Source organism: Gambusia affinis, linkage group LG17, assembly GCF_019740435.1.
Source record: "Gambusia affinis linkage group LG17, SWU_Gaff_1.0, whole genome shotgun sequence".
NCBI classification, from domain to species: Eukaryota; Metazoa; Chordata; class Actinopteri; order Cyprinodontiformes; family Poeciliidae; genus Gambusia; species Gambusia affinis.
Window position 1 is genome coordinate 11,750,560 of NC_057884.1, and position 24,054 is coordinate 11,774,613.

Here is a 24,054-nt window from a genome sequence, read left to right on the forward strand (position 1 = left end):
TGATCAATTTATTTATTTTACATTGTAATATTTTTATCATACAAAAATTTGGATATGAAACTCTAATATGCTGAACAGAATGTACCTTTTTGGTTGGCAAAAGTACTGAACAAAAAGTACATAAAATAGTACTTTTTGTTCAGTGCTTTAGTTTGTGCCTGCTGTTTTTAAAGTGCTTTATAAGTAAAGTTTGCTTGACTTGGTTTGATTTGGCTGGCAATAAATATTGGCTTTCTCATCACTGGATGCTTTTTATATCACTTCCACTGTAATTGAGTTTTCTGTAGGGATTTTCGCAATGCAGTTCCTGAATAAAGACTTGGTCCTCTATAAGCCATCTTAACTTTTTGAGTCAACTACTCAAGTCAGTCACATTATTACAGAACCAGTGAACAGCAGCAACTTTATACCTACTTGACAAATCATCTCTATAATTACCTAAGGCAGTGAGTAGAAAGTGTAACAGCAGCATATTTCAGCCCTCCATACCTTGGATAATTCACGTAAATAAGAAGGCATTTCAGACCTGGCTTTATTATGTCTTCTGCAATAATCAAACTTTATCAGATGTAATTGGTTAAATGCTCATTTGCCATATTTTCAGTTAAAGATTGACAGTAATCTAAATACCCTATTCAGTGATGAACTATGTTAGAAGTGTACATAATCAAGTGATGCCCTCTGTTGACATTGCATTAAAACTGAAATATTCTCCTTTGCAATGCAAATTCTTTGGTTCTTAGAATTGTATATTTATTAAATAACCCAACAGACATTATTTCTTTATTGACGCAGACAGAGTGTCAGCATAGTGTAGCACTAGGTTGAACAACATTATCATCAGGTTGCCATGATATTTGCATAGCACTCAGATAAATTTTGTAGCAGTGACATATATGTGGTACATATGGCATTTCTAAGTAGTAATGCTTAGGTAGAACAGAATAATAAACAAAAACAAACCCAGTGGCAACTCAGAAATAATTTGAGATTACATTTTAGATTCTAGAGTAAAAAAATATATGGGAAGATGATGTTGGAACACTATTTACCTAAAGCTGCATATCTTCAAACAACAGATAAACACCAGGCAGCAATGTAAAAGTGCAGCGAGGATATCACAGTCGCCTCATATTCAGGGATCTAAATTTACATACTCTATGCATATAGTCAGAGGGCGGACTGATACTAAATTTAGCTTGGCACCAAAATTGTATATGTAAAAGTCTTACATATACATCTTATTTTAGAGTTGTGAAAATTTTAAAATCCATCTAAGTAACTCCACTGTTGGGTTCTTTGAAAGAATAACCCTGCCACAGCTTTGGAAGGTGTTCAGGGGCAACTTCCTATATACAAAGCTCTTTCTGTAAAAAGGTCAACTCATTCATTTGTGCAACTCTTTTTCCCTTCCTTTTGCAACCTTTTCTTACCATCCCCTTGTGCCCACCAGCCAGAATTACTCAATGTGTTTATAAGTTGGCCCATGTATCATAAGCTAAAAGGAAGCTGCCCTTTACCTCATGTAGAAATAGCTGGAAATCCAACCATTTGAGTACTTTAAACTATTTTGACAGGTCTCTCTTTTTTCCACCAGCCCTGTGAGTACTGGAAACTGGTGTGAGAGTCAGTGTCTGAATGAACAACTGTTCGTTGCTTGCCTTTCCTGTAAGCTGACAAGAAAAATATTTCACAGCTTACACAGCACTGTTTTGTGAGACACCAGTGTGCTTGGTGGGATGTCATTGTAACAGTACAGTGTATGTGTCTGCAAAGGAAAGAAATCTTTTTTTTTCTTTTTTTCAGAATCTATAATGTTTTGTGCTGGGGTTTCATGTCATGTTTAATTTAGCCTTGGGCTTGCTGCTGCTTACATGGCTCCCACAGGACCAGGCTGAGACAAAACATACAAAACAGAGGGAAATGGTACAACTAATATGAAGGAAACAGCTACTAGACTAAACATATAATAACTCATGTGTCTGCTACTTGTTTGTTTCTAAATTCTAAAAGCTGATGCATTCATTAAAACCAACTTTTGAAAACTGATTAAGCAACATGGGGAAAGTCAATGAAATTATTTGTACGTTTTTGAAACTGTATTCATTCTTCATTTAAAATATTCTTTTTCATCCTATTTCTCTACCAGGTGAGGTTCTGAGCTTGATGGATGATGTATTCTCTGGTCTGAGCTCATCTTGTGTTGTTGCGGGAAAAAGGACCGGAGATCACCCCCAGTCTGTGGTCTATTCGGTTGTCTTCAAGTGCCTGGAACCTGACAGTCTCTACAGGTAAGTCTATACATGCCTTTAGGCTTTGACAAATAATGCAGTCATTCAGCTGCAATGATATTCATTATCCCCCTTTTGTGCTAGGTTGGAGAAAATTGTAGCAACCCCCCCCCAAAAGAAAATAAATAAATAAAATACATTTTTGGTAATAAATAAGCCCTGGCATAAGAGGAAACCTCTGTTAAACTGACTCTAGGTAGTCATAAATCACCAGTTCAACCTGGCATAAATTACAGATTTGAAAGCTTTCTTAAATTATGCTCACTTGCAAAAACAGAGGAAGGGAGTTGAATTTGAATTTTCTGCCATCTCATTATTAACGTTAAAAGGTCAAAATAATAGTAGAAAAATATTGCTACTTTAATCCAAAACCTTCAAAAATATTGGTACGCATCAAGGCTCACAAAAACTAGATTTTTACATGAATTGTCTAAATGGAGTTTTTATCTGCCATCAGTGTCTGGCCTTAAACAGGACCAGCCCTTTTCCTTGTGGAACTGTTAGGATTTTAAAACCTTTTTCTCCTTCAAATAGTTAGCATGAATAGTTGCCTTGAATACCTGTGACTGACTATAAACATATTCCAGGTGTACTCTACTTCTTGACTATTGACCACTAGAGATAAGCATCACCGGCAGTCTTACAACCCAAAACAAGATTAGACAGGTATAGAATCTGCGTGGATTATTTTGTGTCAATATCGCCAAGCTTACCTAACCAGGCAAAAGGAAGTACCACTAACACCAGTTTCTTTCCTGGTTGCCTACTTTTCCTTTTGCAAATGTTATTTTGTTTCAAAAGAGTGAATTTCCTTACCTTCTCCTGACCAACAGCTGGGTTGAGTTAAGCCGGGAAGCATGCTTAGCCTGAACGTGGTCGATGCTTCCGTTCTTTTATGTTCTCTTTAGTCAGAGGTTTTAGTGAATACAGAAGGGTCCTTGTTAAATGGCAGTGTTAATTACATTCAAAAAACAAACTAACCACATCATGTAATGCCTTCATAACGTGCTGCAGTAGGTTGTTACAATGATATCATAGTGGTACACATCATGTATTTACAACTTGAACGTTACAAAGTAAGTCTTGAGTAGTTGGACATACCGAGAGGTGGAAAGAAAAGAATGTGAATTAGATTTAGACTTTTGGTTTCATATTTACTTCAATGAAGCTACATGGATATTCTTTTGGCACCCCAAACTACAACAGTGTTTTGTGGTGTGAAAAGGTTTCCTTTAATCATTATTTGATTTCATATCACTTACCTGAAAGGAAGACTCGGAATAACACAGTGGATCTGACTCTTAAAGCACAAGGTTTTACAATCACTCAGACAGCAAGTAGAACACTGCTCCTCCACCCCAACTACATTATTGATACGATTTCTGTAAATGTTTTTCTATTGCTGTACTTGGGGTTCCAATCATATATGTTTCACTAGTGTTGTGGGGTTTACCTGTGTTACCAAATGTTGTGAAGCAATATATGACATGATGTTTCAGCTGCATTGCCATTTACATTGCCTCAAACATGAGCTTCTTTCGGCTGTGACTGCAGTTTAAAAAACTACTAGAGAAAAGACTGTGGCAGTGGAGCATCTTTAAATCCAGCCCATGTAAATCCCAAATTAAAATCATGGTAATACATCCTTTTTTTATTTTGCTTGGCCCTGACTCTCTTTACTCATCATAGTTTTACACATGAAAAATCAAACCTTTGTGTTCCTGGCTTATGTTTCTGGCAAAAGCTTGGTGAAATTGGCTAAAATGTTTAGAGTTGCTACTGTTTTTTTAATGTCTTTCTCATGTTGAGCTCCGGTGCCCCCCCAGGCAGAGTGCGGGAGGCATAGTCCACAACTTGAAATGGCCCGTCATAAACAACAATATAAAAATTATGCGAAACAACTTGCTGAAAAAAATGTATTGAAGGATAGAAAAGAGAAATTCAGGAGGAAATTGAAAAGTGATCATTTAAGCCAGGCTTGTTTTTGCTATGATGAATTACGAAATAAATAAAGATGACAGTCCATCAGCTGCAGTAATTTGAAAAAAGCTGTAATCAGCAAATATCTAGGCCTTTGTCTGTTTTAAGAGCCCTGTGCACTTTAGACAGCACAACAAAGCTCAAAAATTATCATAAGGCTGATACAGCAAACTTATAAATCACTGTCAACAAGAATTAAGCGTACAATGTAGTAATCATTTTTATTGTTATATGTATCATACAAGGATATGCTACTTAGAAGGGTCAATGCAGACTTTTGGTTGGTCTCTGATTTACCTTTCTCTTGAGTACTATTTGTCCCCACTATGTTCTGAAATTAAGCTGAAGTACCAACAACTATGAGGGAAGCAGACAAGACCCAGATGTTGTTGTGGCTGTCATTGGACACATGAAACACAATTGCATCTCAACTTTGCTTGTCTTCTCAGGTTTTGTTTCATAGTGTCTTGGTGCATTAAAGCCTTGGTTTGTTTTGAAACAATTTCAATGTCTTTACGCAAGAAACAGCCACAACTGAAATCTTTAGGAAACCATAATCATGTAGATTTGAGCTCATTCTGTTCCCCTAACAAGCACTGCAATGAAAATCACCACTTTGGCATAGAAAAGACATTTCTGCTGGAAAGTGTAAAGCTGAGACAGGAGTTCTATAAAATTGTCTCTCATGCCAATACTCTTTGATAACATTAGTCAGTAAATGTCTCAGTATGTACAATACATGACGGGATCTAAAAATGGCCCTGGCCCTTCTAGAAGTGAAGGTGAATGTCAAAGAAACATTGCTAAAGATGATTTTTTTTCAGTGTTTTATGAAATACACAATTATGTTCATTTAAAGACCACTTATCCTTAACAAATAAGGAGCTACTAATTGAAATGTCACTTTATGCTATGAAAAACAAGGAGCTAATTTCACTGGTGTCATATTTCTGGTTACCAGTGATGAAGCATTAATTTGCCCAAAACAGGGTTTCATTAGTATTATGTGATAATACCTGTAAGTTGTAACAACTGCAAACTGTAATCTTATGGGAAGTTAAAAAGGTAAGTTGGACACCAAACAACTATCTTAGTGGACACTTGGTATCCACATACCAAAAACAGATCATAAAGGCAATTCTCTCTCTTATGCATACACAGTATGTACACAAGCATTAGTTTTGTACACAAATCATACATGACTTTACAGGCCAACATTATTATCCATGTTTTAAGCCTGACTGATTAAAATAAGTCTTGTAAGAATTTCCTAAGTTGAGCATTTCTGCACTTGTGGCTACAATTTCCCCAGCTACTATTTAGTGAAGATGTGTCTATAATTTTTTATTTTTTTTTATTTCAAAATAATATCCATTCCAACTGTTTTAACTATTTATTTTTTTTATTATTTTTTAGTAGTTTTAATTTACAATTTTTTACATCCATCCCAAAATATTTTTTACTGTATGAGCCATTATCCTTGGTGTCATTTCAGTGTCTTTCTGACTGTATTCTAATTCCCCTCACCAACACCATCAACATCACCACCCACCATTATCTCACTCTCTCTCACACACATCAACGTCTCTTCTCCAGTCATAAAACATCCCTCTTCATGAACATTTTGGCTACCTCATTTAGTGTTGGCAGACACTAATTTGTCATCTTTCTTAATCTGTCTCTTGATCGCATCTCTATCTTCATTCTCCTTTGATGAATCCCTATTTTTCTGCTCCTTCTTAAGGCCTTGAACCTGGTACATAGTTGAACTTATAATGCCAATAGCAAACATATTGATTATTTTGGCACATATTGCTCCTTCCACTTTCAGGCTTTTTAGCCTTTTTTCCTCACAGATTTCCTGCCCACTATTGCACTTTTGTGGTTTGCCAATCACTACTCATGTCTCTCTAACTCCAGTCAGCAAAATTTGATCACTTTGGTGGAACAGAAGAGGGGATAGGACAAGGAGGGTTCAGAGATTTTATTGGATTAGTCAAATGTCCTTCAAGAAAATGAATCAACAAGATGATGCGGTTGACAACAATTATTTATAATATACTTTTTTGTTGAAATTATGACAGCCCCAGGCCGGCCAAGACATGAGAATTGACTCCCTGAGCATGGCCTGTTATGCCGATGGATAGTCCACACCTGGTATATGCTTTACGCTTGTCTGTTCTCAGTCCATTTTATTTTTACATAACATGCTTCTTTGATTATGATTATTTTCTTCTAAAACAATATGAAATTCTATTTTGTCTCCGACATCTTGCATCCACAACTATTCTATAACCAGATTTGACACAAGGTTGGACTCACTATCATGTTGTAACACTGATATTTCCTTTTTTCAACTAGATAGTTGTCAAACTTTTTTTTTAATCTTAAGTAACACCTCAGAAAATACTGAGGTTTCCTTATAACACCATTTTTATAGACTTTAGAACAGCAACACAACAGCCCTTAAACATTTTTAATTTGTTGTTTTTCTTCACAGAAAACCAAACAAGAAAGCAGTTTATTCTTATCCAGTAGAACGGCATGTTTGGATTAAGGGCATGATTTAGTTTAGCATTCCATTGAAAAAAATGCATTGGAACCAACCCTGACCTCAAAATCTAATATGGCTGTGTAAACTGTATTGACCACAGTAATAAACATTTTATTTGCACTCATTAAACGTTTCTCACACAAAATTCTTTGCAACCTCTGTTAGTGAACTTTCCACTGTTGTTGCATACATAATTTGCACAGAAATCCATTATTACTTTATATTGTTAATAGGACCAAGCTTTATACAAAGCACAGCAGTTACCATATACTTCTAGTTTCTCTGCCTGCACAATGAAGAAAATTCAGGTTTGATCTCATTCCCAGATGCACGGTGGTATCTTACAATTAAATAAGTATCCAACAGCATTTGTTTTTAGCTGTTGTAAATTTCAGTTGATCATTGGAGTTCCTGAAATATTCTCCATTGTTCATTTCACTTTGAAGTGAATACTTCTTTACTTATCTTTTTTTATTATTATTTTTTTATTGTTGGATCTGGATTATTATCTATTATTATCAGTTAAACAACCTTATACTGAACTTATAAAAGCTCAACTGCACAACTTCTTCCAAGTACCACTGAAAGCAAACTTAGTACTACCAGTGGACCCAAGAGGTTGAAGTGACATAAAGTTAAAGAATTTGGTGGTACTCTTCCATCTTTGTTTTCCATCCAGGTTGACCAAAGCTTCTGTGCACCTCAAAACTGGAACAAACTTCAAGAAAACTGTAAAACAGCTGAAACACTGAGTTTGTTTAAATCAAGGCTAGAAACCCACTTGGTTAGAGTTGCTTTTGAGCCATAATAAACAGAACATTGACCAACATGTTTGTGTATCAAATATTTTGGTCATGGCTCTTGACAAAATGTCTGAGACATGTCATGTGTAATGAGCAGCAAAGTGTCTATTATTAGTTTTTACAACTGTTGACTATATGATGTGTTCATTAAGTTTTTTTCCTTTATATGTTCACAATGTAAACAAGTTTGAACTCCCTTGTTGCTGAAATGTGCCGTACAAATAAACTTAATTGATTATCTAACTAAAAATGATTGAACAAAAATCATTTAAAAAATTTCTCGAGAAGCCTTATGGCTTGTATTTGTGAGTAATTGCACATTTTAATTGAGATTTATGGTGTAGAGGCTTTGTTGCCACCTATGGAGTAAAACTACAAAAAATGGGCGTGCCGTGGTGGCGAAGGGGATAGCGCGACCCATGCTTGGAGGCCTTGAATCCTCAATGTGGCTGTCACGGGTTCGACTCCCGGACCCGACGATGTTTGCCGCGTGTCTTTCTCCCTCTGCTTTCCCCTTTCCTATCTGCCTACTTTCATATAAGGGACACTAGAGCCCACAAAAAACCCCTGGAGAGGAAAAAAGAACTACAAAAAATGTTTAGCATTGTTTTTTTCTGCTGTTGAAAATTTTAATACATTAGAAAATAAATACCTTCATTTACCAGTTACACAGCACTTTTTTTTTTTTTTTATCATTTTAAATTCACAATTTCCCACCAAATTTTGACTACCTCTGAAGGACTGTGGGGGTCCAATGCAGAAATCAGGCTACCACTTGTGAAAACCTTCAACAAGAAGGTTTCTAGCTTCCAACTAACATCTAACTTTGTAGCATTGGTATCAATGTTTAGGCATTTTCCACAGTGATGGTTTTTTTTTTTTTTTTTTTTTTTTTTCTGATAAGAGAAGAACTTGCATCAAAATTATGTCACAGGAGTCATATTTGAAGCCAACTCTATTTGTTTCAGTTAAAAGCTTGATAAAACCTAAGCTTGTATTCACTATACATTGGTTCTTTACTGCAGGCTGCTTTGACCCTAAAGGTTTTTGTGAGCAAAACAAAACAGGAACAATAAAATAATATTCTTTAGTGTTATCACCTGACCACCTAAGCCAGTCATGTGTTATGAGCAGCACGTGGATAAAACACGTTTTCTTTGTTATTATCATGCTGCTTTTTTATGAGTGTACATTCTGTGCTACTAGTTTTAATACTTCAATAGTTCATAAGGTAATACCAGTGTTGTGTGTCTCCTCATAAGTTTAATTAACAGAAAAGAAAGATCAAAACATTTTGGTAAACATTAAATACCATCAAGGCCAAATTTGCTCTTGCTAAACCTTTACTTTTATGCTTGCATTATGTTATAATGTAATTCCCTCATTAAAAACAATTCTGGACTGTAGCTTTAGTTCTTTCATGCATGTTGGAGAAATACTTGACTCTCCCATGGCAACCACACTAGAAAAACACAAAGTCTTACAGAGTATCTTTGTCTAGTTTCTAGTGGAAATTCACTTGAAATAGGACAAAACTAACATACATATAATCTTTCAGCTAGATTTAGGAGTTTGTTTTGAGTAAACAATTTCTTAATGTTGACAAAAAAAAGATTATTTCACTAATAACATGGATAAAATGTCTTGCTATAATGAAATCATCTGCTTGCAGAATTACTACTTTTTAACAAATATTAAAGAATTGTTAACTTAAAATAAGGTCCTATAGCTTGCTGAAAAGTAACTTGTAAGTTTGTCTTGTCTTATAAATTAGTAAACACTTGGTGAAACTGTGTATTTGTATAGCTTATTACATGAGCTACATCTCAGTGCAATTCTCCCACATACGTTGTTAAATGCTTTAAAGAGGCAGAGGGCCAATTTCAAGGCACTAAATTGCAAAGTGAAATTTCGTTTACATCTTGTTCAATATATACAGCACTTTTATAACAACTGAAGGTAACATGGTTACTTGATTTGGTTATAAAATGACACTGTGGTTTCGTGGTTGACGTTCATTTTCACACATACCTCTCATACTGGGTGCAGAACCCCTGAGCTTAACCAAGTAAACAAGAATTTACAGCAACATCCAGTGGCAATGTAAATTTTTATTTTTATTTTTTTAGCTGTTGATCATTTTCATGCAACTGCATGTCTCTGTCTGACCAATAATACTGGAAGCATAAATGCCTTTTTTAGTTTATTGATTTTTCACTCACTAATTACTTAAATGTCACTTACTTTAAATTTCTTATGATGACACATTCCAATCCTTGTGTGCCGAAAGTGTTGGTCACTGTGACTGCCATTTGTAATTCAAAAGTATCACTGCAATGACAGTTTAGAGGATTTTCCCAAAACTCAATTTCCAGAAGTTTTGATTATTTCACCGTTGATGACTTTTAATGGAGTGCAGTCATTATTACTTTTTTTCTGCTGAGCCTTGCAGAGCTCATTCAGAGCCGGACCATCTTTTCTAATTTACAGTGAGAGGCAAGGCAGTCTTATTTAGAGCAATGACGAAAGTCTGATGCCACTCAGATTGGATGATTTCGGAGTCATGAGATATACTGTAAGCTGACACAAATTCTTTGGGCAAGGAGAAACAGCTTTCTGCTTTGATTGATTTGCAGACGGCCTCGACTGATGTGTGTCCAAATGCTGATGTAATGGAAAAGGCATCCCCAACCATCTTGGCTTCTCTCGGCATGCCAGAGATACTGCTCTAATTGATCTTCCCAGACTATCGCTTCACATTTTCCCATTCCTTTTGTCTCATGTTTCTGATCACTCTGACTTTGTGATTCTTATTTAGCGCTCGCTTTACTGGTAGCATTGCCAATTAACACAAAAACCTTTTGCTCTTTGTATTGTTGTTTTAATCAATAGCAAATTGACGAAATCAATGATTTCCCATGGAGGCTAAAGAACGAGACAATGAAGCAAAAAAAAAAATAGAGATGAGCTACAGCGCAGACAAAGAAAAGTGTATCTCTCTGTGGGTGAATGGTCATTATAGTGGTTGTAGATCTTTTTTCAGCTCGTTCCTTGTGGTTGTATCTGTTTTTCTCTCAGGCTAGCTTCATAATAATAGAGTGCCTGTTTATAAATTAGTATACTATGTTCATTCCACCCCTTTTAACAACTTATTTTATGTTGCATAAATGAGACACATAATAATAAGAAAGTCACCTGGCTGAATTTTAGGACCAAAATCAAAACATTGCATTCTGGGTTTGAGTAGAAAAAAAAAATCTTGCACACATCTTTTCCATGTTGTTTTCCTGAGAGGCTTAACTCATTTTTACAAACCAAAACTGTTTTGGGGGATTTGAAAGGAGGCACCAAGCCTATACATACAACTCTTCAAGTGATCATGCATAACCCAAAACTCTTTTAATAAGAACCCTGTCATGTCATCTTTTTGCTTTGCTTGTTTCTCCCACCTCAGTATAGCCATCTGCACGTTATGTGGCCATATAATTTAAACAGCGTGGCTGTAACATGCTGGCATTGTTTTGCCAGGCAGAGGAGCCAGCGAGGTCTGCACGTCTTTTTTGAGGTTCTTGGGGAATACCACATCCACCCTGCTGAATAACAAGACCAGACAAACTATGCAAGCAATGCCCAAACAGGTCATGTTACAAGCAAAACAATCACTTGATAGCATTGGAACAGATTGCAAGAGACATCAAAATGAGAATGGGCGTTTTTGGCAAAGTGACTTTTGCATAAACAATAATATCTTAATTTTTTTTTTGTGCATTTCAGAGCAGCTTTTAGGATAGGAATGCCATGCGAGTTGCTCATTTTGTCTCACTTTGTTTTGTGGTTTCCTTTGTGTCCTTCTGCTGTTTTTACAGTGGTTACTCTGTGGAAATATTGTTGAAAGCTTACAGTTTTTCTTAACCAGTTATAAATATTTCTCAAGATTTAATTCACTTTTTCTAAACTTTCCTTGCAGTAGGAAAAACAGTTAATGTGGACCAAAACATGATTTTTCTACCCCCCGCCAGCCGACCACCCCTCCCTCGCTCACTCGGTCTCTCTCATTCTTTCTATTTCCAGTAAATCTTTACTAACAGAACAAGCTTCACCACAATAGTACAATAATTATGGCATCACAAAATGGAATATGGTAGTCAAAAAACCTTGGCAACCTATTCTTCCAATTAAGTGCTGCAGCAGTACTGTATATGTTGTAGTGCTCTGAAAAAATATTTTCCTTCTTAAAAATTTCGGTTTGTCTTTGGCTTTTGTCAGTCAATATACATAACATACTCTTACAAAGAATGTAAATTGTAATTGTTATTGTAAACAGGGTCTGTTGTTGCAATCTTTATTTTTGAATCTTAAATGAGCTCCTGTGTGGTGGAGACAACAGGAGGATCACTTTTTGGTATTGCAGGTCAAGGAATGGAATTTCAATATCTCAATAATGTAATGGAGAAAAAGAGGAGTATGATTCTAGAAATAAAATTAAAAAAAATAATTTAAGAGACATGTTTTGTTAACTGGACTGTGCCTATAAGACATCCAATGAATTTTCTGGGATGGAAATTCAATAAGATTAAAATGATCCCAGTGAGTTTTAGTTAATTTAATGAAGCAATAAACTTTACAAAATCTGAACTTTTATTTTTATGAGTTTGCTTTAGTTTACTAGGTGACTAAGTATTTTACTTAGTAACAATAAAATCATATGTGTTTATGAGTAAACACAAATAGCAAATAGTACCAGATGGTAGATATAAAATTGTTAGGTAATGGAATTTTATGAACAAATAATGCATTTTTGTTTTGTCTTTTTTTAAAGGTTTACCCTTGCTGCAGTGGATAATCGAGGCAGTCACACAGAGTCAAGCTTTGTCTCTGTACGCACATCTTGCCCAGTGGTGGATGACAGTCGTGCAGAAGGTATCCTTGCGGCTTTTGAAGCCGAAAACTTTCATATTTGTTTGAGCAATATTGAAAAATTTGAGAAGTAACTTCCTTCCCAAATAACCTTTTACCTGAAGATCCTAGTTGTTCTTATGATGTTCCTCCTACTTTATACTCCATCAAGAATGTACAATGTTCCCTACTGTTCTCCATATTTTTTCTTTAAAAGTGTTAGACCGTGGCAGACATTTTGAGCATTTCTATTTCATCCTGATGGATCATAACCAGGTTGTAAGAAGAGCTTTGACATGCATAGAGAAGCTCAAAGTGGAATCAAGCCATAGAAGAGCAAATAGGTTATTAAAAACTGCATTTAAATATGAGCTTATTAAAAGTTTAAGATCACAATCTGTGTCTAAAACTGGATTTTGTGATATTTTCTGTCAGGAATTCACACTCGCATGACCTCATGGCAAAGGCAATAGGTTTTCTCTCTGTAAATGTGGCAGCTTTCAGTGAGCTGCACAAGCATCGACTGATACCAAACCGAGGTTTGGTACAATCTGTCCATTGTAGACCTTTCAAAAAAAATTTAATCCCTGTGCTTTGCAGGTAACATCAAATTAAAACCCTTACAAATACTGCAGTCTAATCACCACAAGCTGTCATCTGTGAGAGAAGTTAATAACAGCAATGACAATTTTGAGTTGAAATCCTCAAAAGTATTGAATGTGTTGCAGTTTTGAGCAGGAATTCATCAAGTTTTTTTTTTTTTTTTTTTACGAAATTTATGCAGTTAATGTTTCTTGGTAGTAATTTTTTTTTTTCTTTACTGACTTAAAAGGGTAGAATTTTTTTTTCACAGTTGAAAGGTGTTACAAAAAGTTTACTTTGATCACACAAACAGCAAAAATACTTCAAATATAGCAAATTTTGACTGGTTGTTAGCTGAAAACCATCATCTTAATACTACCTATTAATTGATTATTCGCTGTTCTTCTTCCTTTGTACCTCTGTAACTCTTTTCCATCATAACAGAAATAGCCGACAGGGTGTACAACTTATACAATGGCTACACCAGTGGAAAGGAACAGCAGATGGCCTACAATATGCTGATGGAGATTGCCCCTCCGCTGCTTTATAGAGTCCAGCACCACTACAATTCCCACTATGAGAAGTTTGGGGACTTTGTGTGGCGGAGTGAGGATGAGCTGGGCCCCAGGTGAGAAGACAGCGAGCTTTAAAAACTTTTGCTTTTTGAAATTATTCTAAAGCTACCTAAAGAGTTGAAGGGGAACATTTTGTATCCTGTTCAGAAGAAAACAAATACACTTGTTTTCCCCAATCTGCTGGTACTTAGGTCATCTTTTCATCATACTTGACGACTTTGTGCTGTTTGTCATTTACCATCACTCTGAGGCTTCTTACATAAGAGGTGCTGCCTCCTTAACCAGCTGTCAGATCCAGATCATTCGCCTATCTACCCTCCCTATAAAATCCCAAAACAAAAGGAATAATTTAAAAAATAATAATTCCAGCATTGCTTCTCCAGAAAGGGGAGTGAGCCAGGTCACCATTAAAAACTTTGGGCTGCAGTCACTCCACACATCACCATGGCAATACCAAAACAGCATTTGACAGCCAAGCCAAACAGTAAATGTGATACTCGACTAACACTAACTTGACTTCCACGTCCATTTCCTCTTCTTTCCTATAAAATAGTTAATTTATAACCATAATATACCACCCTAATGTCCCTTCACCCATGACCTTCTTGACAGGGACACCCTCATTGGTAGTTTGAACAGACAGTGAAATGTTACGACACCATGAGAACAAAAAGAGGCTCAGTGACTGGAAAAAAAACTTTGTGGAATGAAGTATAAACAATGAGTTTAGAGGGGAAAAAAATGTTTAAAACAAAAACATTTATGCATGCGAGTCTGAGAAAGGAGTTGCTCCAGGACTCATGATAGCAATACAAAATCTTAGGTTACAGCCCAATGTTTTGGTTTGTCCACCCCCACTGCCTGGAAGCGCTCTTTTCCAGCTATAAATAATATAATAATTGAGGAATAACTTTGGTCTGTAGGAAGTTTATGCTTCTCTCTGATTGGTGACGGGGGTGGGAGACACAAGTTGGCCATTGGGACCTAGAATGTGGACTTGTTGAATGGTATGCATTTTGTATGTGTGTGGGCAAAGAGGGTAGAATTGGGGAAATGGGGGTTGGGATAGGGAGTTGCTTTTGGGTGAGTGACTGTGGATTATTTACTGCCTTAAGTTGGCAGGGTTTAGGCTCCTTGCAGTAATTTACAAGAAGGCTCCTTTGGTGGTGCATTTTAAAAGGTAAAAGAATGGCCAAGAAGAACGCAAGCACCGTCAGCACTCCTGCTGGAATCCCAGGAGCCCCCCCACATATGTCCACCGTTGTTCCAACTTACTGCCCATTTAGTGATTTGCACATGCTCTTATACATGGTAACAGTATTTCTGTGCTGTATTTTTGACAAACACCTTCTACTTCCTCATCATTAATCCTTATTTCACGTAGGTTTTAGCCAGAAATTAGACTGCCCTCAAGTAAGATGAGTAACAGAAACATCCTTTTTTTCAGTTTTTAGTCCTAATTTAATAGTAATTCTGTTTCTTATCAACAACAAATGCATATATTCTGTCTGTAGGGCTTGTAATTTCAGGCTTCCCTTGATAATGAGCTTGGAATTCTGTTACTTCAGACATAAGAATTCAAGGGAAATGAAAAATGCCCCCCACACACACGCACACATTTCAAATAAGTGAAAAGGATGTCTGTACTGCTTGCTTAACTGAAGACAGATGTTGATGTTCAACAGACGCTGCTTTTCAAAATAATCGTATTTTTGGCCTTTCCCTTGTGTGTCTAGTACTTTTTGATATCCATATGAGCTTAAAAAGCCTTGAAGAAGGTACATCATTGGTGTCCAGTGGTTTTGTATGTGTTTAATTCTGCTGATCTCTTAGCTCCTGAACTGTGACCCAGATACATTCTTTGTTGTCTTACACAGAGCAATTTTGCATCAAAGTTCAGGTTTTGAGCCAAACTGGCTGTCGATTCAGAATGACAGAAGGCGGGATGTCAGTCTTATTATACTAGCATTCTTGATCATCATAGGCCCTACAAAGTTTCTGAATCTGGTACTCCATTGTTTATATTCTTTAGAAGTGAAACTACTCATTTATGTTTATGCCGATTTGTGATTTAAGCATTATTGTAATTCATAAATATTTGTAACAATGTATGAATTTATTTGAATAAATAATCATGTTATTGTTGGCTGAAACTGAGACAATAATTAAATTCGACTTCAAGCAGCAGTAACTGGATAGACATGTCAAAATGGGAAAAAATAAATATTAAGAGAATTTTAAAGATCGGAAAATGTATTTATGTTCTGGCCTGGTTTACAGATTATAGTAAAAAGTACTGCAGCATTAAATAAACAACACTATGCTGTAGTGGCAGTGTGTGTGAGTTTTTAGCACAGATTAACCCAAACTATGTAACAATCTGGTGATGTAGTTTTATTTAAACAAGTGAAGTTAATTTTACTCCTTCAGTTCTGAGCCCAGTAGTTACCTTTAAGGAAGACTTTGTATGTAACTCATGATGTTTATCTTAAAAAATAAATGTCTCATGGAGTGAAGATCTACCAGCCCATTATCACAGAGCTAAATTCAGGAGACTATGGGAACAATATATCAATAACAAACAAACAAATCAAGTAATAAGAACATATTCAATAACTATCAGTCTTGATTTTTTTGTGCCTATTTGACTTTGGTAGTTTTTTCTTTCATTTTTATTCTCTTTTTAACTATATACATTGCTCAGTTGTGTCTATATATCATGAAAATTGAACAATTGTTTGTTTTTCAAAGATTATTTTTCTGCTTCTTTTTTTCTAATGTTTTTGTAGGAAAGCAAACTTGATACTTCGTAGGGTGGAAACGATCAGCCTCTACTGCCGATCCCTCCTTCGCAGTACCCACATCCAAAGTCGCACAGACACATTGGCATATATCTACTGCAGGAGCGAAGAGGGTGGACTTCCCAGCATGTGGCATGGTTCTTTACATGAAAGACGTGCTCTGTGCATGGAAAAGCTCATTTCTTTACAGCGCAACACTTACAGTAACACCAAACTCCGGTGAGAGACAAATGCAGAGATGAGCACACATCATCCTTTTCTGCAAAATGACATCATTGATTATTGAACCTCATTGGTACGCTCTGCAGCAAGTGTCTCTCACATGACTGGCGCATTTTAAAAACCAGGAGAGCCTTCGAAGAATCCTCAGAAATCACAGAACATCTTGTTAAAGCTACACAAAAACGTATTTTTGTGTGGCATACTTTTATCAGAAGACAGAAGATATGGAAGAGTTACTGGAGTGGATATGCTTTTCAGCTACAGAATCCCAGTGATTGTGCACATTAGTAAGGAAATGCAGTATAAGTCTGTAAAACTGATAGTCAATCAAAAGGATAAAAAGAAAAACAAACAAAAAGAGTGGTTGGCTTCAAAACAATGAATGTAATAATATGGTTTGTTTTTGGTGCTTACCTTGGATACTACAAAAGAAAAAGGATATAATGATTCTGTAACTTATTTGCCTTTGCTACTTTCCTTAAAAAAGAGAAGTGGAATTATGTGAAAGTCATATAAAAATCATTTATTTTTGAATTTCCAATTAGTTGAGAAAAAAATATTTTCATCAAGGTTTTAAAATTATTAGGTGAGTAATGAGTGGATGGTATTAAACTTTAACAGCTTTTTTAGGGTTAAAGTTGAAAATCCTGAAGACTGGCGACGTTATGCAAAGATGGTTTATCAGCAGAATATAAACAAGGCACTCTTGAATTGTTCTTAAGCTTTAATTTCCTAACTAAACTACATATATAGTTTTCTCATTTTTCACGTTCATCTTTACTGTTCTTAATAAAAAACTACATTTCATATATAGTCTTTCATTAAAGGATGTTTTAAAGGGAAAGGGACGTCCTTATCAAGAAGTTTTGGTACTGATAGTCACAAAAATTAGGTAAGTACTCATACATCATGCAGTGTCATTTAAATACAGACATTTGTTTTCTGCACATTAATACAAGAAATCTATTAAGCATGTATTACATAATTAAAGCCTAAGAAATTGAAGTGCTTGTAATAACCAACTATCCTCTTTCTGGTAGCCACTGGTCCCTCTGTGCTGTGCCTCTAAGGCGAGTCCTGACCAAGGCGACAAACTATAGCTTGCGTACAAAATGTCCTGTGCTTAAGTCGTCTGTCACCTTTTAAAATTTGTTGTGTTAAAACCTAATGTGGACCCCCACCTGCTTCGCAGCTCCATGATTGCTTGCATATATGCTCTTTAGCATGACATCCACGAAATGAATCACACCCCTTTGTTGAGCCATGTGGAATCTATCTGGTGTACCATGAGTCTAGGCAATGACCTCAGACACACCTCAGAACTCTAAATATCTGTAGCAAAGCTAAGAGCAGAGACGTAAGATAACTACCCTGAAAGTATCAGGAAACTTTTACAATACTGCTGCATCAGCTATCTGGTGTCTAGAAGTAAGGATTTACCATGACTTTAGCAGCTTTAAAGGATGAAAAAAAAATTAAAAATTCCATGATTGCAATGGGCTTGTCATCCTAAAGGATAAAGTCAAGTCATAAAGTTCTTTTTGCTGTCCTTTGGAATTTTATCTCTTCTCTTTAGAGTTTCCTCTAAAGTCTGTTGCTTTACCTTAAGAGTTAGCTAGATGAACTTTCGCTAAGTAGGTCTTACAGCATCACCAGAAGAATAAAGTAGTAGTTGAACTGTTTGGGTTTTTTTTCTTTTTTTTTTTTTTTGCTTGTTTGTTTGTTTGGGGTTTTTTTCTGTTTAAAATTGTTCCCAAAACAAGGATATGCCAGTGCAATTGCTTGGAGTCGATCTATTTCATGCCTCCATGTCGAGAATATCGCCCCTTTCGACCAGCACCTCTAGTGGGTGGGGCTATCATATATATAGTGGGTAGTCCCAAAATCTAAAAGTATTGTAATGTGGTCTGTATGTAAAAAACACAATGCAACAATGAAAACATGGAAGTTATGCTGAACATTCGGATCAGTCTGTGGCTTTTTGTCTGTCATAAAAAAAGAAGAGAGTTTGAAACAGCTGTGGGTGGTGAGACAAAGCACTGTGGTAAAGTACAAGAGTGTAAGACGCAATCATGTTAAGCAAACAGTGATGCCAGTCAGGGACAAACAGTCTTCTGATGTTCCGTTTTTGTTTTTGTTTTTGTTTTTTCAACCCGACTTGGCATGTTTGGAACCCAAGTGAAGTAGGTTGAAACGCTGAGTAGATGCCAGTGAAAAATGTCCACTTATTCTACTCTACCACCACTTTGTACATATGAAAAAAACGACCAAAACTGCAAGGTTGTGAAATAGCGAAAAGGGGAAACTCTTTCATAGCTTAATACTTTTATGGTTGAAGTAAAATCTTGACAGCAAGGCGACAACATTTTAATAAGTCCAATTAAGCAATGTGGTCATTTTTTCAAAAATGCCATGACTGACAATAAGCTAATTTTTGGGATTAGGTTGATATATTCCTCAAGAAATAAACATAGATTTGAGAATCCCAGGAAGCTTGAATGGTCCTGTGCTAGTAGGCTGAGTAAGGTTGGTGATTGTTATAATTGACATTGGTTGAATTCTTTTCTCATTTAGTCCAATGACATCTCTTAAAGCCATGAATTCCTTTAATGTGAGAAACACATTTTACAAAATCCTTATTTAATTGTAGGACTTGTGATAACTATTATATTGTAAATTTTCAATTGTAAATATTTAAATATAACAGTGTCATCATGTGACTGTCTTTTTTTCTGAACAATGTGGAGTATTAAACATGTATAGTAAAATCAGACTTTTGTTATTTCACTGATAAAGGATTTTTCTTTAAAATGTTGGTTGTAACTGAGTGGTTGTTGAACAAGCCACTGCGATTATCATAAGAGGTTAAAAAAATATTTTGATCAGGAAACAATACATTCTGCCATTTAGTTATTCCAATTTTGCTTTAAAAATGTATATACATATCTATATTTGTGCGTTATTTTTTGTCTATTTTCCAAAATATTCCTTTGTGATAAAATATCTCACAATTTAAGTTTACACAATTTGTTATTGTCTTTATTATCACATTTTTAAATAGTAAAATTACAAAAAATTATTCAAAAAATAATAATATATTAATGTACTGCTCTTTTCATTCTGTAGTTCTTGTGTTTGCATTATTTTCTACTAATGGAACTTGCCAAACAGCACACAAAAAATACCAAATAGGTAGTTTTAAATTCAAGAAACTCCTATCAGAATATATATTCCACAATTTTTCAGTGAACATTGTAATACAAATTTTAATTTGAATCCGTCCATTCATTATCTTGCATGCGAGGGGTGCTGCTGCCTGTCTCCGGCTGTCCACGATTCAAAAGGAAACACTGTGGCTATATCAGGGTTAAAGTTTCTTTAACTTTTACACCTGGCCTAAAAATCTAACTTTAGGTTTTGAAAAATATTTATTGACTAACTCATAAGTTTACTGAAAACATTTTTCTTGCAGTATATTAACTGCAGACTAGAGCATCAAGAACAAGGTGTGGCCGTGGCACCAACAGGAAAAGGAACAATTTTGAAACATCAACTTTCTATGTATGTTTCTTTACATTCTAAACAGAAAATCTTGAATGGGTGTAGCACTGCTATTGTAGTTATATCAAGAAAGGAAAGACAGCAACTACAACAACTACTGGCTAATAGTAATACAATTGACAGTTGTTAATCCAGATGGCAGTGGGAACAACAGGATTGATGTAATGGAAACTATAAAGTCTCTCTGTGGTGATCATGTCAGGACTACTTTCAAGCCTATTGTAATGATCTAATTTGTGTGTTTGTCAGAAAGTAAAGTGCTTGCTTAATTCATAGAAGGTAATTTAGGTTTGTTGTTTCAGTGTCTTTCACAGTATATTTTTTTTCACTTAGTTTGCAGAATGCAGAATGTTGTCTGACCAACATTGTTCTTCCTTATTCAGTTGAAAGGTAAAGCGCTGTGTCTTGCTGCAACCTATATAAGTTTTGCTGCTGTTTTTTGTAAAGTGAGGAAAATATTCAGTCTTACCACTTAATAGTTTCATTATAGAAATGAAATGTATAACAAACCCTTTGGATTTATTATTTTATTTTTTAAATAAGGTGACTTTTTTGATTCTTGATCTTTTTGATCAACTTTACTATGAAAGTTCTCATTTAAATACATATAAATGTTCATACAATTTATTTTAAACAGTCCTTTTAAAAATAATAATATCCTTTTAAAGTCTGAAAATAGGTCCAGACACAGAAAATAAGTGTACTTTTGTGTCATTCATAATATACATTTACTAAATATTGCACCAAGGGATGAAGGTTGTAAAATTTTGTGTTCTAAACCATGACGACAAGAATTTTCTTTTTGCTGCCACCACTGAAATTTTGAGTGTCTGAACAATGTGCCCTATACACAATGTATCAGTCCCCCAAGTGGTCAGATCATTTTCTAAGTTACTCAGATGACAGGGCAGGATCTGCTGCACTTTCTTTCAGTTAAAGCATGCAGCATACCGAGGTGAGTGAATTTTCGTCTCTACAGTGCAATGGGTTCTCATAGAAATCAGTCCACAGAAATCCTGGACATGTCAAAATCTGAGATAGTCAAAAATCCCTTTACATAGACAGTGTTAGAAAGTGTTTGCCTCCTTCCTAGATTTTTTTTTTTTTTTTTTTTTTTTTTTTTTTTTTTTTAAGTGTTTCAGAATGTCAAAGGGATTTAAATAAGAAAGACAACACAAGTACACACAAAATGCAGTTTTTAAATTAATGTGTTTAATATTAAGGAAGTGAAAACTCTAAATCTACTTGGTCCTGTGTGAAAATTTGTATGTAGATGTTTATGCTAATACATAATTTGCTTAAGATAAAACACATGATTTTTTCATAGAAACACAAGGCAGATAATAGTGTAAGTATTAAGAACAACAGCCAAAGTCCATACTTACAAGTCCATTTATTGTTAGAAAATTTACATGTCATTTTTTAACAATCATATGCTTGCTGGGGAAACTCCTAGATCTCGTGTACTTGGTTTAGACCATCCATCCATCCTTTCATGAATGACATGAGTGTAAAACTCTTGAAGGCCACTCTCCTGCATTTTTTAGATGTGCTACTGATGCAGCACACCAGAATCAAACAGCTGAATTAACTCCTCAGTATGTAGACAAAAGTCCTGATAATCCCCTAATTATTTGATTCAGATGTGTTGCGACAGAGGCACAAGTAAAAGTTGCAGGACACCGGCCCTCGAGGCCATCTGGGATGAGACATCCATCCAGGATAGACATTTATGTTCTCTCTGGCTAAAATTTAGATATTTCATTGTTTTCCAGCATTTTCTGGATCTGCCCTGGATTCTCACTACAAGGGGGGAATGGAAAGATGTGGTATTTAGATGAAATACTTAGGAGGCAGCCTGTTTGGATATATTTTCAGTCAGGCTGAATTACTTCTAGCATCATGGACATGGAAAAAAACATAAAAATACCTTATCTAGTTTTTGAGTTTGACTACATGTGCAACTATAACAGATAGCTTTTGTTGTTAATATTTGTTTCAGAGAAAAAGACAGACCGAGAGATAGGGAGAAAAAGAAAAATCAAGGGAAATGGAGGGAAAGAGAATGAGAGAAAGCGACAGCTTATGGATCCCTTTGCTCCTAGTTATTCCCTTCAATAGGCATGAAGGGAATAAATACTCATTACTTTTTGGTTGGAGATGAAGGGAAAAAGTGGGATGTTTTCTTACGGCTATTAAACAGTAGATGGAGCAGACTTATTTTAGGAAAATTCTTGTGATGTACTCAGGTTCATAGCTAGATCAGGAGCTGCCAAAGTTTTCCTAAAATTTGAAAATATCTCATAATTAACCACTGATGCTCATTTAGACTATAAAACATTTTCTTGCTAGACTATCCTTGGAGAACCATCAGCCCATTGCCACGAAATGTCTGTGGATCTCTGTAAATGGACTGTAGTGCATACAACAGGTCCAAGTCTATTGGATGTATAAATGACATAAACATCCATAACATAGTGTTTGGTCCAGGGACATAGGCTTTTGAACTTTTTAGTTATTTCTTTTTTTGTTAGTTTTTTTTTCCAATAGTAGAAATTTACTGCAATGTAAAAGCTACCAATTTTGCTTAAATTGGATGCATAGACACTCTTTACTGACTCAAGCTTGACAACAGAGAAGCCCCCTTGGTGTTCAAATTACAACTGTAGAGCAATAATTGGATCACAATTAATTAGCAAAATAAGGCACAGATGAAGATTGCCGTAAGCAAATGTAAAATGAGGTTTAATGTTGATTTCCTAAGTTTTAGCCAATTTGCTACATGATCTTGCTGGAAAAATATTTACATTTAGATGGAAAGGAGGGAAATCAGTCACTAAACTAACAGACATCCATCCCATACAAATTACTCTAATTTATATCATTAACTGAAGGTGGCTATGCCTCTCTGCATGTGAGCTGCTGGGAAGCATTTACTTTTTCCACCTCGCTCAACAAACTATTCCTTCAAGCTCAGATCCAGTTTCTTTTTCAGTCATGCAACATTAACTGCACTTTAAAAATCAGTAGCTTGATGTGCATTCTCACAAATTAGGCCATTAAGGTCACCTATGTGCCAGAAACAACCCTCACATTTTCATGCTTGTGTGTCAATGCAGCATTATTGAACAAGTTCCTGTTTTTTTGTTATTACAACCACATCCTGACACATTTTGTTTTTAATTTTAAAAAACCTCAAGGTGAATTTGTAACACCTCATTTACGCCCCAAAAATGTAGGATAAATGTGACCAACGCTAGATGAAGCTTAATTTAGCTACCTTTATATAAAAGTTTTTTGTTATCTATGAAACCTTTAAAATAGCCTGCAAAGTAGCAAAGGTTGGTGGAGTAGTCAAAAATCATACTCAAGTAAGACTGGCAATAAAATAACATATTTTCACTTACGTAGAAGTGCAAAGTTATCGTCCAATAAAATTAATCATAATTTATAATTAAAATTATAATAAGACTTCTTGAGTAGAAGCTGCACCTCTTTTACCACCAGAAGTACTGAGCTTTTAATTTTCTTGGGAACTGGACACCAGTGTATGTCATGGTGTTTCGTCATGTGTGGGGTTTAGAGCACAGCACTCATGGCAGAAAGGAATGACTTAGAAGTTCCCAAGTTTGGAAATAATAATGAAAAGGAAAAAATGATTGAAGAGCTGCAACATTTAATTTTTGTTTTGATATTATGGGGAAAAAAAGTAAGGTGTATTATAATAAATATAATAAATCTAATTGAATTTAGTATGTCATTCCCTACAATGCATTAAGTCTGCATCCA

General features: G+C 35.4%; 1 protein-coding gene across 1 annotated transcript in view; it reads left to right on the forward strand.

The window, feature by feature from the left end:
• Window positions 1-19,686, forward strand: part of LOC122819665 (astrotactin-2-like) — a 314,363-nt gene extending 294,677 nt beyond the window's left edge. The window contains exons 21-24 of the mRNA XM_044096573.1: window positions 2,150-2,291; window positions 12,448-12,548; window positions 13,551-13,734; window positions 16,471-19,686. Of these exons, the coding sequence (XP_043952508.1) occupies window positions 2,150-2,291; window positions 12,448-12,548; window positions 13,551-13,734; window positions 16,471-16,705 (662 nt within the window). The 3' untranslated portion in view covers window positions 16,706-19,686. The remainder of the gene's footprint in view (window positions 1-2,149; window positions 2,292-12,447; window positions 12,549-13,550; window positions 13,735-16,470) is intronic.
• Window positions 19,687-24,054: the final 4,368 nt, after the last annotated feature.